The sequence below is a fragment of the Mus musculus genome, chromosome 2, assembly GCF_000001635.26.
Source record: "Mus musculus strain C57BL/6J chromosome 2, GRCm38.p6 C57BL/6J".
NCBI classification, from domain to species: domain Eukaryota; kingdom Metazoa; phylum Chordata; class Mammalia; order Rodentia; family Muridae; genus Mus; species Mus musculus.
The window spans coordinates 143,757,384-143,774,305 of record NC_000068.7 but is presented as its reverse complement, the minus strand read 5'-3'; the positions used below and the strand labels follow the sequence as shown (position 1 = coordinate 143,774,305).

Genomic DNA, 16,922 nt, shown 5'->3' with positions numbered 1-16,922 from the left:
ATGGGTAATACCTGGACACAGGGTCATGAGGAGGAGGTCTTTAGGGTTTGGTGGGTTTTGTTGGTCGAGTGGTCCATACATTTATGAAAATCCATTCACATTTGAGCTATGGGCGTGTGTTCTGCCTATTTTGGGGGTGTCTGATGTTTAAAGAATTCTGTGCGAGTGCTAGAATGAAATGACTTTCCCATGCCTGCTCTACCTGTGGGTCTCAGAACTGCCCAGTGGGATAAATGTGCTGAGCCCTGCAAACTGGAGATGAGAATGTGACAGCTCCCAGGTCAGGCTGTGCCTGTCTCGGGCAGGGCTGGCTCACCTGCCACCTTGGAGTTGTATGCTACGCCGACTCCACAGATATTGTTGCTGGCTGCAGCAGAAACTTCTCCTGCACACCTAGTTCCATGGCTGTGGGGAAAATAGAGACAAGTCAGACACATGGTCAAAAGCATTTATAGGGGATTTCTTCAATCCTGTCTGCAGGGAGCAACTTAGTTTTTAAAGATTAAGCTGTATTTGAGCCCCTCCTCCAATGATAATTATCTGTCTGTCAACCCCCAAATTCCCTTCTATCCTCCCCTTTCTCCAGTGGCCTTTCTGACCCTGGGTTGTTTCTATTATAAAGAGGTTTCTGAGAATGCTTTTAACCACAACCACTGGTCTTTACTTTAAAATTTGGAGCATCTTCCAGTGGAAAACACAGGTTTTCTTAAAAATGAAACACACTATAAAATAGCTGTGTGCTAGCCTGTTGGAAGCACTAGGATCTATGGGTGGGTAGTTACTTCCAAGGGTGCCTCAGCATACAGGAGCGAGATATTGCCTACCAAGGATGGAGTGATGGTCAGTTACCTTCAGTTACCTTCATTGAACTAGGTTTCCACTTTGACACAAAAATAAGAAATCACATTTTTTTCAGTATTATGGAAAAGAGGAAGCTAAAGGACCCCTGTTTCCAGGTGATAAGACTCTAGACATAAAGACCCTAAAGATGTCACCAGAAAATTCTGAACCAACAACCAGAATTCCAGCAAAGTGGCAGGACACAAAATTAGCATACAGAATCCAATAGCTTTTTAAGGCATCAATGATAATAAACACACCAAGACAGAAAATAGGAAAACAATCCAAATAGCCCAATAATAGCCAAAACAGCAAGAGTAACAAGAACAAGAACAAGGACACCACCACTACCACTACCACCACCAACGATAACATCAAAACAAATTCTGAGCTAACCTAACCTAGAAGGTGAGAATATTGAATATATTGAAAACTTTGGAAATCTGAAGAAATAAGATCTTACTGTGAAGTTCTGGATGGTAATCAGTAGGATTGGTAATAGCCTATAATTTTTTTTGGGGGGGGGGGAGGCATGTGATCCCATTGGCCAACAACTCAAAATGAGGTAGCCCATTCCTGGTACTGGGGTTTATTTGGTATCATATGGTATCTATTTGAAGTATTGTACCTCTACTATAAAGTAAACTCCATTTAAATTTTTTGTGCATATATATATATACATATATATATATATATATATATATATATATATATATATATTAGAACGTTTCTCAAGTTGTATGTTTCCATGTGAATTTTTCCAAAGGCCTTTAGTGTTAGTGTCACTCCCTATATTCTCTACCCTGCCATCTCTTTCCCCATCCCTTTTAATCCTTCCTGTTCTATTTTTCCACTTTCACCCTTTAAAAACACTATTGTCTATATACTGGAGTAATAGAACGTAAGGAAATCTAGATAATACTCATCTGAAAGCTTTATTCATACTGTTTAGCTTTATAGTTTAGGAAGGTGCTACACATGCCACCAGAGGAGAAAGAAATCATCAGACTCACCCAGTTGTGAATCCTGAACACTATAATAATGACTTGCCTGGCAAGATATGCCTGCTGTTGCAATAATGGCATGAATTTTTTTGGGGGGGTAACCAACCATTTTTTGAATGGATTTAAGTCCTGCTTCATGAGATGAAGCCGTAGTTGACATTGTCAATGAGGCTGAAAACCTGTGGCTAGATAGGTCATGGGAAAATAGTAGCAGGGAAACCGTCTACTTGTGGTATTTTGAATGAGAATGGCTCATGAATACTTAGTTCCAGGATGATTGAACTGTTTGGGAAGGATTAGGAGGTTTGGACTTATTGGAGGTTTTATCTCACTGTGGCTGGGCTTTGAGGTTTCAAGCTGGAGAGTTCAAAGGTCACTCCCTCACAGTACAGGCTCTTGATATTTCTCTTAGTTGCTCAGAGTTAGATGATAAGACCTCATTGTTGAAGATTCTGTGCACTGTGGCAACTCGATATAAAGAAATAAAGCTGGAACTGAGCTAGATGCTTTTGCCATGCTGGCATTCACAGCCCTGAAAGGTCCTATGTAGGATACTGGAGGAGAAAGGCATCAATGGTCTTACCTTCCTGTGATTCTAGTGATCTATTAGACCAACCCACCATGCACAATGTGCTCACTTGTGCAATAATGGCATTACTGTCATGGATGTAACCAACTTCTCTCTGATTGGATTTGAGGCCCTCTTGCCAGGAAAGAGTTTATACTGGTACTACAACCTGGCTCAAAACCCATGCTGGAGGAGACCATAGGTCCTGAGGATGGAACGCAGAAATGAATGCTATTGTTTAGCTAGACTGACATAGTATCAAACTGCTTTCTAAACATTTGCTTCTAGTCATAGACAACTTCTACTCTTTTCAGAGAAACTCCTTTTCAGTGAATTGTATTTAATGTGGAGACTCATGATTGGGCAAGGTGATGGGGGTCCCCAAACACGACATTTACACCATCCCCTCTAAAGCGCAGGGAAGATGGCAGAAGAGGGCTAAAAATAAGATAAGAGGTATAAGATGGGGACAAGGGCTATAAAATGCCATCTTCAGGAAAAGACACAGTCCTTGAAATTATAAACTCATAGAGTAACTAGGGTGCCTGCACTGGGCTTATCAATAGCTTGACACAGATTGAAGAGGGGCTCTACTCTTCTCTGCTGGACTATTTGTAATGGATAGATTCCAGAAGGGAAGGTACCATTGCTTTTATCGATGCATCCACTGGTGATCCTACTAAGCATCATTGAGTAGTTCCAATCCAACAGTCAAACAGACAGCCCAGGGTCACCAAACAAAATCAAAAGCCATGAATTTGGTAAAGGGGGAATTGTTGATAAAGATCAGAGGGAGATAAGAGGAGGTGTGGGGAGAGAGTAATCAGAATATGTCATACATATGTGTGGAATTGTCAAAAAATTAATCAAAACATATTCAAAGATAGATCCCCACATATACTTTTAGATTTGTGAAATTTCAAATAATGTATTTATTAAAATACTTCATTTATGATATAAATTGTAAATATTTATTTTATTATATGTATATATAGTATCTGTGAGCATATTTAGGTATATATATATTAATTACATATTTGATATATATTATATATACACATAGTTTCTTTCTTTAAGTGAGTGAATGTAAACCCTGCCCCTGCCTGTGCTTAAGATTCTCTTTACAACAGAATGGAGTCTGCATTGTGAACACATGAGGCCTGCAGGCTCTGCAGCAGTGATCCTTTTGTTGAAAGATAGAGAGCTATGAAAACTTCAAGTGCTGAGCAAAGATTTTATCTACACATCATGGGCTTTTTGTAAAGCACAGTTGAGACTTGTAAGATGGCACGTTGATATGGTTTAACTCAGGGAAGTTTATCATGGATTCCACTTTCACAGCTACCAAAGCCAAATAAAATACCTGCCCCCAAACCCATGGAAGCTCATGTATATGCATGTTGCATCCTGAACCATATATACATTAGTTCACATATACTTCAAATGCACATATTTCAATATAAATATAGCTATATACTTATAGTATTTCTTTTTTAAGATTTCTTTGTTTTACTTTATGTGTATGAGGGGTTTGGCTATGCACGTGTCTATGCACTATATACACAGAGGCCAGAAGAGGGCATTGGATCCCCTGGAACTAGAGTTACAGATGGTTATAAGCTGCCATGTGGGTGCTGAAACTGAACTTACATCTTTGGAAGAGCAGCTAGTACTCTTAACTTCTGAGCCATCTCTCCATACCAAACTTATGATATTACATGTAGTATATATGTAAAATTTCCCAAGTATTATATATTCAAACATAAAATTATATCAGATACATACCATACATCTCACACATATACTTCATATACATGTACATAAATCATGTTTCTAATACTTTACATATTTATTTGAATTAATATATAATACCACACATATTTATGGGCTGTGGTGTAGTAATTTAACACAAGAATATGATGATACACAATGTGTAATAATCAAATCAGAGGATGACTACTTCTATCTCCTTGGATGCTCATTTCTTTGTCTTGGGAAACTTCGAAGTCTTCTCTTTCAGTTCTTTATAAAATATATAACAAATTATTGTGGACTGTAGTTTCCCTTCTATGCTGTGGACCACTAGGACTTTTCCTATATAGTATATTTTAGTACTATTCATCCAACCGGCTTCTGTGCCTCCTCTTCCTCATCCTCCCTAACTTCCAGTGACTAATCTCCTTATTCCTCTGACTTCAGCTTTCTCAGTTTCCACAACACACACACACACACACACACACACACACGGAACTTTTTTGGAGTCTGATTAAGTTTGGTAGGTGTCAAGGCTGAGTCCTTGAAAGAGTAGAAATCATTGCACCATGCATGAAAAGATGACCAGGTGTCACTCATGTCAATGACAGGACAGCTGTGAGACCAATGCCAGGACTCCTCCTTAAGGGAAAAGACCATTTCCGCCTCACAGGGCTTGTTAAAGACTCTGGGATATATGCCTGTGAGCTGGTTTGTACAGATGTTTTGGTCCCTTGAATTCTTTGAGGAGTGTATGCCCTGGGATCTCCCGAGGCCACATGAGAAAGCAATTGTATTGCTACCTATGGAAGCACTGACAATGGGAAACAACAAACAGAGGTTCCCATAATCCTTTACTCAGTCAGGCAAAAATTTGAGATCTAGCTTCTTTGCTCTAAGTGACTTGATATTGGACAAAAGAGTGTCTGAGGGCCCTGCTTTGCCCTGGGTGCCTTCATATTACAAGCATTTGTGACACCATTTTGAGTGCAAATGTGGAGGCAGGGTGACTTGGCACCTTGGAGGACATGTAATCACACCTCTGTCTGACACTACTCATGAGGCAGCCTGATAAATTATCCCTAAAAACAGAAAGGGGTTGCCCTATAAAAGTGGTTTGGGACCATAAGAACAAAACCATAGCAGAAAAATCCTGCCCGTGAAGTTATTGACTATTATAGACCTCTCTAAGCTCCTTTAAGTCTACTTTTACTCTTTTACTCTTGAATTCTGGATCTGTCTGTCTGTCTGTCTGTCTTCTCTCTATAGCTATCATCTATCTATCTATGTATCTATCTATCATTTATCTGTCATCTACATCTATCATTTATGTTATCTATATCTACCTTCATCATCATCATTTATTTCTATCAGCTATTATCTATTTCTATTAACTATATCTATCTATCTATCTATCTATCTATCTATCTATCTATCTATCTATCTACCATCTACCAATCATCTATCTATCTATCTATCTATCTATCTATCTATCTATCTATCTACTTACCTGTCATCTATCTACCCATCTGTCTTTCTACAGTGTGTGTCTATCTATCTACAGTGTGATGTGTATGTAGTATGTACCCTGAGAGTTAATATTAGTAATTAAGGGTAGAATAAAAGAATCTGTGTGTGCAAATGAACAGTTATCAAAGGAAATCAGGGAAATGTGGAAATGGCTGCCAAATCAATTAATGAGCATGTGAATTTGTTAGTCAGTAAATTCTGATGTGGAAAGCCACAAACTTGTCTATTTTATTTTATTTTTGACACAGTGTGATCATGAAACAGATGTCTTCACTCCCCTATACTTCAGGAAAATCTTTCTAAGTCTATTTTCAGTTGGCCAATTTACTGCTTACTGTGAGTGTGGATGTTAGCGATCTTATTGTTTAATTTACACTTTCCTTGTTACTAATGGGATAATGCTAGTAATACGTTTCACATTTCTTAGAAATTAAGTTAATGAATCAATTTTGAAATGACACATAAAATTGCATGTATCCACTATGTTCAATGTGGTATTTTTAAGTCTGTGTATATTGCAGAATGAATGAGTAATGAGCTAATTAACAAGTGCATGATGCTTATTGCTTTAAGCTGCCGAATTCTGAGTGACTTGTTATGTGGCATTGCTATGGTAGTATATAACTGAAAGAAAATACAGGTGACAGTATAGTGGGGCAAGTCAGGGTTCACTGTGAGGACCTGTGCTGCTGTGACTGACGTGGGCTTCCTGGAACAGTCTTCATCAGCTCCTTAAGTGTCCAAGTGACACGAGGCTCTGTCCCCTAACATCGTGAGTGTTCTGAGAGCCAGAGCAGGCGCTCTCTGCTCCCTCCACTCCGCTGATGTGTACCCGAGAGTGCCTTTGCCACCTCTCTCATCTTTCCAGCCCAAAGCATGCTTCTCCTTTCATCTTCTTCCCTTATCTGTTTCCTTCTCCACATTCTCTTCTTCCTCCTCCCCTCATTCTCCTCCTTCTTTCTTCTTACTTTTTCTTTTCTTTTCTTTTTTTTTCAGGGAGGGGTTGGGGGAAGGGCAAAGCCTTGCTGTATACCACAGAATGGTCTGGAACTCATTCTGTTAGTCCAGACTGGCTTGATTCACATGAAAGCTCCTGTCTAGGCCTCCCAAATGCAGCAATTATAGATACAAATTCATCATGCCCCAAAGAATCTATTTGTGAATATACTGAGGGCATATACAACACATAGTGTAATAGTATAATAGTCTGGATGCCCGTAGTGACTCTTTTCCCCTCATTGGTGCAGACTATAGGCTTGGGACCATGCTCAAAATGCTATATAAGTTATCGTATCTAGCCCTCAAAGGATCTACCATTCTCTCCACTTTGGATAGAGAGGCTTAGCGCCATTGAGTCACTTCTCAGTTAAGAGGCACAGCCACAGTGCAGTTCAAGTTGCTGCTTCTGAGCTTCTTTTGACTTTACCCCTGCCCCCATTGCCATCTATTCCCCAACTCTGAGAAGCGTGCAGAAGAAAGTGGGCTGCTTCGTTTTATTTATCAACTTGGCTGGGCCACAGAACATGTACATATTTTAATTTATGAACTATGTTAAGCATTACAATAGCTCTGATAAATAATATAACGTTTCTTAGGTGGTCACCACACAAGCCTATAAAAGCTAAATATTCTGCAGACTTCAGAGGTTTGAAGTCTCTGCACATCCACAGGATGGTCTGGAACTCACTCTGTAGTCCAGACTGTAGTCCATATGATGGGAGTCTTTTCCAATGTCCTTTCTTCTTTACCTCCTCGGAGATTCATGACTGGACTACTTTCGATGTTTGGCAATAGTCTGTTTATAATACCTTGTAAATTATTTACCCATGAGAGGTATTCTGTAGAGACAATCTCTTATAAGCAACATCTGTCAATAAAAAAGCCTATGGCTAATGAGCTGAGGCAGAAAAATAGGAGGTTGGACATCCATCAGGGATCGAGAACTGTGGGAAATAGCCAGAGGCCAGGAGATTCACCTGGGAATGCGGAGGAGATGGAGAACCAGCAGATAGCTGAACTCGGGGTAGAATAAAGAGGACACTCACCCTAAGAACTCTAAATAGAGGGATAAGAAGACAAGAAGAGGAAACCAGCCATGTAGCTGAACTCAGGGTAGACTAAAGGGATAATAAGTTAAGAGTAAGTCAAGCTGAAGAGTAAGAACAAGCTGAAGATTTGACCTGGGTATTTATTAATAAATAGTCTCAGTCATCATTTAGGGAGCAGGGCTGGGAGGAAAATGGATTTAACTTTTATAGTACTTTTATTAATGATTTTCATGAATATCATACATAATTTGCAAAGAAAAACTCTTATATATTGTTTTATTATGCTCATGTGGGAGAGTTTTTCTGAGCTACTCACATAGGAATGAACATGGACGGGATATAGTTATAAGCTGTCTTTTGCACGGTGGGCGTGTTTCTTATATTCAATACCCTCAATGACACTTGATGTTGTCAAACCTCAGCACCGTGCCTATGGCATTAGTGTGAAATGGCATCTTATTGATTCCTTTTGTTTTGTTTTCATTGTTATGAGCAAGGTATTTTCATATGCTTAATTATCTCAGGGCTCATCTTCTGTTAATTGGCTGTTCATAGCCTTGATACCTCTTTTTCTGTTGAGATATTTGTCTTCCGTTAAACTTTTAAAAATTTAATATTGAGTCTCACTCCTTCTCTATAAAATTCATTGCATATGCCTTTTAGTTTGTGGCTTGATGTTATTTACTACCATACATTTTGAAAAAAAGTTAAATTTATTATATTAGATTTATCAATCTTTTTCTTTATGGTTTAAAGCAGTGGTTCTCCACCTGTAGGCCATGATCTCTTTGGGGGTAGGGAGTCACATATCAGGTATCCTGCATATCAAGTATTTACATTATGATTCATTACAATAGAAACCTTGCAGTTGTGAAGTAGCAATGGAACACTTTTATGGTTGGGGTCACCACAACATAAAAAACTCTATTGAAGGGTTACAGCATTGTGAAGGCTGAGAACCACTGGTTTAGAGTCTTGTTTAAGAACACAGCCTGATGTCAGGATCATAGAGATATTTCCCACACCTGTTTCTCAAAGGCTCAGACAATTTAAGATGCTATTTGTGCTCAGGGTGGAGGGTGTATGTCTAGTTTTCCTCACTTCAGTGGCTCCCACCACTTACTGAATACCATGGTACCTTCTTTCATTTTTATTGCAGTTCCTCTCATGTCAGAAGTTTCTTGTGGTGTCTCTGTGCTCTTTATTCTGTTTTTATTTTTTTAAAAATTATTATCTTATATGTGTATGTATGTGCTTGAATGTGCATGCATATATTATGTATGTGCAGAAACCTATGGAGGTCAGAAGATGGTGTCAAATCTCATGGAACTGGAGCCACAGATGGTTATGAGCCACCAACTGGGTGCTGGGAACTAAACCCAGTTCCTCTGCAAGAGCTCATATGGTCTTAACCACTGAGCCATCTCTCCAGCCCCTTGATATTTCCTCCCTCTCTCCCTCCCACCCTCCCTCCCTTCCTCCCTCCGTTCCCCCTTCCCTTCCCCTCCCTCCCTCCCTCCCTCCCTCCCTCCCTCCCTCCCTCCCTCCCTCCCTCCCTCCCTCCCTCCCTTCCTTCCTTCCTTCCTTGCCTCCCTCCCTCTGTTCTTTCTTTCTTTCTTTCTTTCTTTCTTTCTTTCTTTCTTTCTTTCTTTCTTTCTTTCTTCCTTTCTTTCTTTCGCTTTCCCCATCTTGCTTTACTTTTGTTGTTAATCTGGTCCTTCATTCTCTTTATCTCATTTCTTTACCATTTTTATCTTCTCTCCTTCATGTTCTCCTATTCTTAGCCTTTTTTTTTTTTAAATTCTGACCTATTTTTTTTCCATTTTTTATTAGGTATTTAGCTCATTTACATTTCCAATGCTATACCAAAAGTCCCCCATATCCACCCACCCCCACTCCCCTGCCCACCCACTCCCCCTTTTTGGCCCTGGTGTTCCCCTGTACTGGGGCATATAAAGTTTGCAAGTCCAATGGGCCTCTCTTTCCAGTGATGGCCGACTAGGCCATCTTTTGATATATATGCAGCTAGAGTCAAGAGCTCCGGGGTACTGGTTAGTTCATAATGTTGTTCCACCTATAGGGTTGCAGATCCCTTTAGCTCCTTGGCTACTTTCTCTAGCTCCTCCATTGGGAGCCCTATGATCCATCCATTAGCTGACTGTGAGCATCCACTTCTGTGTTTGCTAGGCCCCGGCATAGTCTCACAAGAGACAGCTACATCTGGGTCCTTTCAATAAAATCTTGCTGGTGTATGCAATGATGTCAGCGTTTAGATGCTGATTATGGGGTGGATCCCTGGATATGGCAGTCTCTACGTGGTCCATCCTTTCATCTCAGCTCCAAACTTTGTCTCTGTAATTCCTTCCATGGGTGTTTTGTTCCCAAATCTAAGGAGGGGAATAGTGTCCACACTTCAGTCTTCATTCTTCTTGAGTTTCATGTGTTTAGCAAATTATATCTTATATCTTGGGTATCCTAGGTTTGGGGCTAATATCCACTTATCAGTGAGTACATATTGTGTGAGTTTCTTTGTGAATGTGTTACCTCACTCAGGATGATGTCCTCCAGGTCCATCCATTTGGCTAGGAATTTCATAAATTCATTCTTTTTAATAGCTGAGTAGTACTCCATTGTGTAGATGTACCACATTTTCTGTATCCATTCCTCTGTTGAGGGGCGTCTAGGTTCTTTCCAGCTTCTGGCTATTATAAATAAGGCTGCTATGAACATAGTGGAGCATGTGTCCTTCTTATCAGTTGGGGCATCTTCTGGATATATGCCCAGGAGAGGTATTGCTGGATCCTCCGGTAGTACTATGTCCAGTTTTCTGAGGAACCGCCAGACTGATTTCCAGAGTGGTTGTACAAGCCTGCACTCCCACCAACAATGGAGGAGTGTTCCTCTTTCTCCACATCCACGCCAGCATCTGCTGTCACCTGAATTTTTGATCTTAGCCATTCTGACTGGTGTGAGGTGGAATCTCAGGGTGGTTTTGATTTGCATTTCCCTGATGATTAAGGATGTTGAACATTTTTTCAGGTGCTTCTCTGCCATTCGGTATTCCTCAGGTGAGAATTCTTTGTTCAGTTCTGAGCCCCATTTTTTAATGGGGTTATTTGATTTTCTGAAGTCCACCTTCTTGAGTTCTTTATATATGTTGGATATTAGTCCCCTATCTGATTTAGGATAGGTAAAGATCCTTTCCCAATCTGTTGGTGGTCTCTTTGTCTTATTGACGGTGTCTTTTGCCTTGCAGAAACTTTGGAGTTTCATTAGGTCCCATTTGTCAATTCTCGATCTTACAGCACAAGCCATTGCTGTTCTGTTCAGGAATTTTTCCCCTGTGCCCATATCTTCAAGGCTTTTCCCCACTTTCTCCTCTATAAATTTCAGTGTCTCTGGTTTTAAGTGAAGTTCTTTGATCCATTTAGATTTGACCTTAGTACAAGGAGATAAGTATGGATCGATTCGCATTCTTCTACATGATAACAACCAGTTGTGCCAGCACCAATTGTTGAAAATGCTGTCTTTCTTCCACTGGATGGTTTTAGCTCCCTTGTCGAAGATCAAGTGACCATAGGTGTGTGGGTTCATTTCTGGGTCTTCAATTCTATTCCATTGGTCTACTTGTCTGTCTCTATACCAGTACCATGCAGTTTTTACCACAATTGCTCTGTAGTAAAGCTTTAGGTCAGGCATGGTGATTCCACCAGAGGTTCTTTTATCCTTGAGAAGAGTTTTTGCTATCCTAGGTTTTTTGTTATTCGAGATGAATTTGCAAATTGCTCCTTCTAATTCGTTGAAGAATTGAGTTGGAATTTTGATGGGGATTGCATTGAATCTGTAGATTGCTTTTGGTAAGATAGCCATTTTTACAATGTTGATCCTGCCAATCCATGAGCATGGGAGATCTTTCCATCTTCTGAGATCTTCTTTAATTTCTTTCTTCAGAGACTTAAAGTTTTTATCATACAGATCTTTCACTTCCTTAGTTAGAGTCACGCCAAGATATTTTATATTATTTGTGACTATTGAGAAGGGTGTTGTTTCCCTAATTTCTTTCTCAGCCTGTTTATTCTTTGTGTAGAGAAAGGCCATTGACTTGTTCGAGTTAATTTTATATCCAGCTACTTCACCGAAGCTGTTTATCAGGTTTAGGAGTTCTCTGGTGGAATTTTTAGGGTCACTTATATATACTATCATATCATCTGCAAAAAGTGATATTTTGACTTCCTCCTTTCCAATTTGTATCCCCTTGATCTCCTTTTGTTGTCGAATTGCTCTGGATAATACCTCAAGTACTATGTTGAAAAGGTAGGGAGAAAGTGGGCAGCCTTGTCTAGTCCCTGATTTTAGTGGGATTGCTTCCAGCTTCTCTCCATTTACTTTGATGTTGGCTACTGGTTTGCTGTAGATTGCTTTTATCATGTTTAGGTATGGGCCTTGAATTCCTGATCTTTCCAGAACTTTTATCATGAATGGGTGTTGGATCTTGTCAAATGCTTTTTCTGCATCTAACGAGATGATCATGTGGTTTTTGTCTTTGAGTTTGTTTATATAGTGGATTACATTGATGGATTTTCATATATTAAACCATCCCTGCATCCCTGGAATAAAACCTACTTGGTCAGGATGGATGATTGCTTTAATGTGTTCTTGGATTCGGTTAGCGAGAATTTTATTGAGGATTTTTGCATCGATATTCATAAGAGAAATTGGTCTGAAGTTCTCTATCTTTGTTGGATCTTTCTGTGGTTTAGGTATCAGAGTAATAGTGGCTTCATAAAATGAGTTGGGTAGAGTACCTTCTACTTCTATCTTGTGAAAAAGTTTGTGCAGAACTGGAATTAGATCTTCTTTGAAGGTCTGATAGAACTCTGCACTAAACCCGTCTGGTCCTGGGCTTTTTTTGGCTGGGAGACTATTTATAACTGCTTCTATTTCTTTAGGGGATATGGGACTGTTTAGAAGGTCAACTTGATCCTGATTCAACTTTGGTACCTGGTATCTGTCCAGAAATTTGTCCATTTCGTCCAGGTTTTCCAGTTTTGTTGAGTATAGCCTTTTGTAGAAGGATCTGATGGTGTTTTGGATTTCTTCAGGATCTGTTGTTATGTCTCCCTTTTCAGTTCTGATTTTGTTAATTAGGATTTTGTCTCTGTGCCCTCTAGTGAGTCTAGCTAAGGGTTTATCTATCTTGTTGATTTTCTCAAAGAACCAACTCCTCGTTTGGTTAATTCTTTGAATAGTTCTTCTTGTTTCCACTTGGTTGATTTCACCCCTGAGTTTGATTATTTCCTGCCGTCTACTCCTCTTGGGTGAATTTGCTTCCTTTTTTTCTAGAGCTTTTAGATGTGTTGTCAAGCTGCTAGTATGTGCTCTCTCCCGTTTCTTCTTGGAGGCACTCAGAGCTATGAGTTTCCCTCTTAGAAATGCTTTCATTGTGTCTCAAAGGTTTGGGTACGTTGTGGCTTCATTTTCATTAAACTCTAAAAAGTCTTTAATTTCTTTCTTTATTCCTTCCTTGACCAAGGTATCATTGAGAAGAGTGTTGTTCAGTTTCCACGTGAGTGTTGGCTTTCTGTTATTTTTTTTGTTATTGAAGATCAGCCTTAGTGCATGGTGATCTGATAGGATACATGGAACAATTTCAATATTTTTGAATCTGTTGAGGCCTGTTTTGTGACCTATTATGTGGTCAATTTTGGAGATGGTACCATGAGGTGCTGAGAAGAAGGTATATCCTTTTGTTTTAGGATAAAATGTTCTGTAGATATCTGTCAGATCCATTTGTTTCATCACTTCTGTTAGTTTCAGTGTGTCCCTGTTTAGTTTCTGTTTCCATGATCTGTCCATTGGTGAAAGTGGTGTGTTGAAGTCTCCCACTATTATTGTGTGAGGTGCAATGTGTGCTTTGAGCTTTACTAAAGTTTCTTTAATGAATGTGGCTGCCCTTGTGTTTGGAGCATAGATATTCAGAATTGAGAGTTCCTCTTGGAGGATTTTACCTTTGATGAGAACGAAGTGCCCCTCCTTGTCTTTTTTGATGACTTTGGGTTGGAAGTCAATCTTATCAGATATTAGGATGGCTACTCCAGCTTGTTTCTTCATACCATTTGCTTGGAAAATTGTTTTCCAGCCTTTTATTCTGAGGTAGTGTCTATCTTTTTCTCTGAGATGTGTCTCCTGTAAACAGCAAAATGTTGGGTCTTGTTTGTGTAGCCAGTTTGTTAGTCTATGTCTTTTTATTGGGGAGTTGAGACCATTGATGTTAAGAGATATTAAGGAAAAGTAATTGTTGCTTCCTGTTATTTTTGTTGTTAAAGTTGGCATTCTTTTCTTGTGGCTGTCTTCTTTTAGGTTTGTTGAGGGATTACCTTCTTGTTTTTTCTAGGGCATTGTTCCCGTTCTTGTATTGGTTTTTTTCTGTTATTAACCTTTGAAGGGCTGGATTCGTGGAGAGATAATATGTGAATTTGGTTTTGTCGTGGAATACTTTGGTTTCTCCATCTATGGTAATTGAGAGTTTGGCTGGGTATAGTAGCCTGGGCTGGAATTTGTGTTCTCTTAGTGTCTGTATAACATCTGTCCAGGCTCTTCTGGCTTTCATAGTCTCTGGTGAAAAATCTGGTGTAATTCTGATAGGCTTGCCTTTGTATGTTACTTGACCTTTTTCCCTTACTGCTTTTAGTATTCTATCTTTATTTAGTGCATTTGTTGTTCTGATTATTATGTGTCGGCAGGAATTTCTTTTCTGGTCCAGTCTATTTGGAGTTCTGTAGGCTTCTTGTATGTTCATAGGTATCTCTTTCTTTATATTTGGGAAGTTTTCTTCAATAATTTTGTTGAAGATGTTTGCTGGTCCTTTGAGTTGAAAATCTTCATTCTCATCCACTCCTATTATCCGTAGGTTTGGTCTTCTCATTGTGTCCTGGATTTCCTGGATATTTTGAGTTAGGATCTTTTTGCATTTTCCATTTTCTTTGATTGTTGTGCCGATGTTCTCTATGGAATCTTCTGCACCTGAGATTCTCTCTTCCATCTCTTGTATTCTGTTGCTGATGCTCAAATCTATGGTTCCAGATTTCTTTCCTAGGGTTTCTATCTCCAGTGTTGCCTCACTTTGAGTTTTCTTTATTGTGTCTACTTCCCTTTTTAGGTCTAGTATGGTTTTGTTCATTTCCATCACCTGTTTGTATGTTTTTTCCTCTTTTTCTGTAAGGACTTCTACCTGTTTGATTGTGTTTTCCTGTTTTTCTTTAAGGACTTGTAACTCTTTAGCAGTGTTCTCCTGTATTTCTTTAAGTGATTTATTAAAGTCCTTCTTGATGTCCTCTACCATCATCATGAGATATGCTTTTAAATCTAGGTCTAGGTTTTCGGGTGTGTTGGGGTGCCCTGGACTGGGCGAAGTGGGAGTGCTGGGTTCTGATGATGGTGAGTGGTCTTGGTTCCTGTTAGTAGGATTCCTACGTTTACCTTTCGCCATCTGGTAATCTCTGGAGTTAGTAGTTATAGTTGACTCTGTTTAGAGATTGTTCTTCTGGTGATTCTGTTACCGTCTCTCAGCAGACCTGGGAGACAGATTCTCTCCTCTGAGTTTCAGTGCTCAGAGCACTCTCTGCTGGCAAGCTCTCTTACAGGGAAGGTGCGCAGATATCTTGTTTTTGGACCTCCTCCTGGTCGAAGAAGAAGGCCCAAAACAGGGCCTCTCTCAGAAGCTGTGTTGCTTTGGCAGTTCCCAGAAGCTGTCAGCTTCTGTGGTGCAGACTCTCACCTGTGCAGACTAAATTCCTAAGTTCCAGGGAGTCCTGGAACCAAGATGGCGACCGCTGCTCCTGAGGCTGAGGCCGCCTCCCAAGCCAGGCGGACACCTGTCCTCTGGTCCGGACGGTGGCCGGCTGTCTGCAGCCTGCAAAGGGTACTGCCTCAGCGGCTCTGTGCTTCTGCCTGTCCCAGAAGCTGTCCGGTTCTCTGGCGCACCCTCTAACCTGTTCAGACTAATTTCCTAGGTCCCGCGGAGTCCAGGAACCCAGATGGTGACCGCTGCTGCTGAGGCTGAGGCCGCCTCCCAAGCCAGGCGGACATCTGTCCTCTGGTCCGGACGGTGGCCGGCTGTCTGAGGCCCGCCAAGGGTGCTGCCTCAGCGGCTCTGTGCTTCCGCCCGTCCCAGAAGCTGTCCGGTTTTCTGGCGCACCCTCTCACCTGTTCAGACTAATTTCCTAAGTTCTGCTGAGTCCTGGAACCAAGATGGCGACCGCTGCTGCTTCTTAGCCTTTTTTTATGTCAGCTTTAGGATTGTCTATCTGGTTTTATTGTAAAATTCCATTGAAACATCCATTGATTGTAATTGCATTGAATTAGTAGATTAACCTGACATTTTTTGATTGTCCCATCCTCTTATCCATGAACTTAGTTTGTCACTCTACAAAGAGTGCCTTTGCTAGGTTTTATGATTTTCTTACATTTTTCTGAGATTTACAATTAATTGATCATCTATGAGATATGACAGTGTTGAATAAAAGGGATGGTTGATGAAATTTTTATCTTGTCCCAACTGAAGAGAATATTATCAAAGTTTCACCATTAAGAATAATATTTGCTGTACATTTTTGATAAACCTCTGTTATCTTCAATTCAATAAGCACCTCTCTACCTTAAGCCACACTAGGCAATATCTCATTTAGTGAGATTGTATTTTAAAGGCTGCATATTTCAAATATAATTGTTCTTTATTCTCATGTTTATGGGCTTTTCTTTTTTTTGTGTGTGTCCTATATATTTATTCTTAATATTTTTTATTTTGTTTTTTATTAGGTATTTATTTCATTTACATTTCCAGTGCTATCCCAAAAGTCCCCCACCCACTCCCCACCCACCCACTCCCACTTCTTGGCCCTGGCATTACCCTGCACTGAGGCAGATAAAGTTTGCACGACCAATGGACCCCTCTTTCCACTGATGGCTGACTAGGCCATCTTCTGATACATATGCAGCTAGAGACATGAGCTCTGGGGGGGGGGTACTGGTTAGTTCATATTGTTGTTCCACCTATAGGGTTGCAGATCCCTTTAGCTCCTTGGGTACTTTCTCTAGCTCCTCCATTGGGGGCCCTGTGATCCACTCAATAGCTGACTGTGAGCATCCACGTCTGTGTTTGCTAGGCCCCGGCATTGTCTC

The 16,922-nt window shown here is 40.2% G+C and overlaps 1 protein-coding gene and 1 long non-coding RNA gene across 2 annotated transcripts in view; one reads left to right on the top strand and one right to left on the bottom strand.

The window, feature by feature from the left end:
• The window catches only part of Pcsk2 (proprotein convertase subtilisin/kexin type 2), a 270,152-nt gene that overhangs the window by 41,979 nt on the left and 211,251 nt on the right, over positions 1–16,922 (bottom strand). The window contains exon 7 of the mRNA NM_008792.4: positions 317–405. Coding sequence (NP_032818.1) covers positions 317–405 — 89 coding nt within the window. The remainder of the gene's footprint in view (positions 1–316; positions 406–16,922) is intronic.
• The window catches only part of Pcsk2os2 (proprotein convertase subtilisin/kexin type 2, opposite strand 2), a 41,604-nt gene that overhangs the window by 14,881 nt on the left and 9,801 nt on the right, over positions 1–16,922 (top strand). The gene's annotated exons all lie outside the window — the stretch shown is intronic.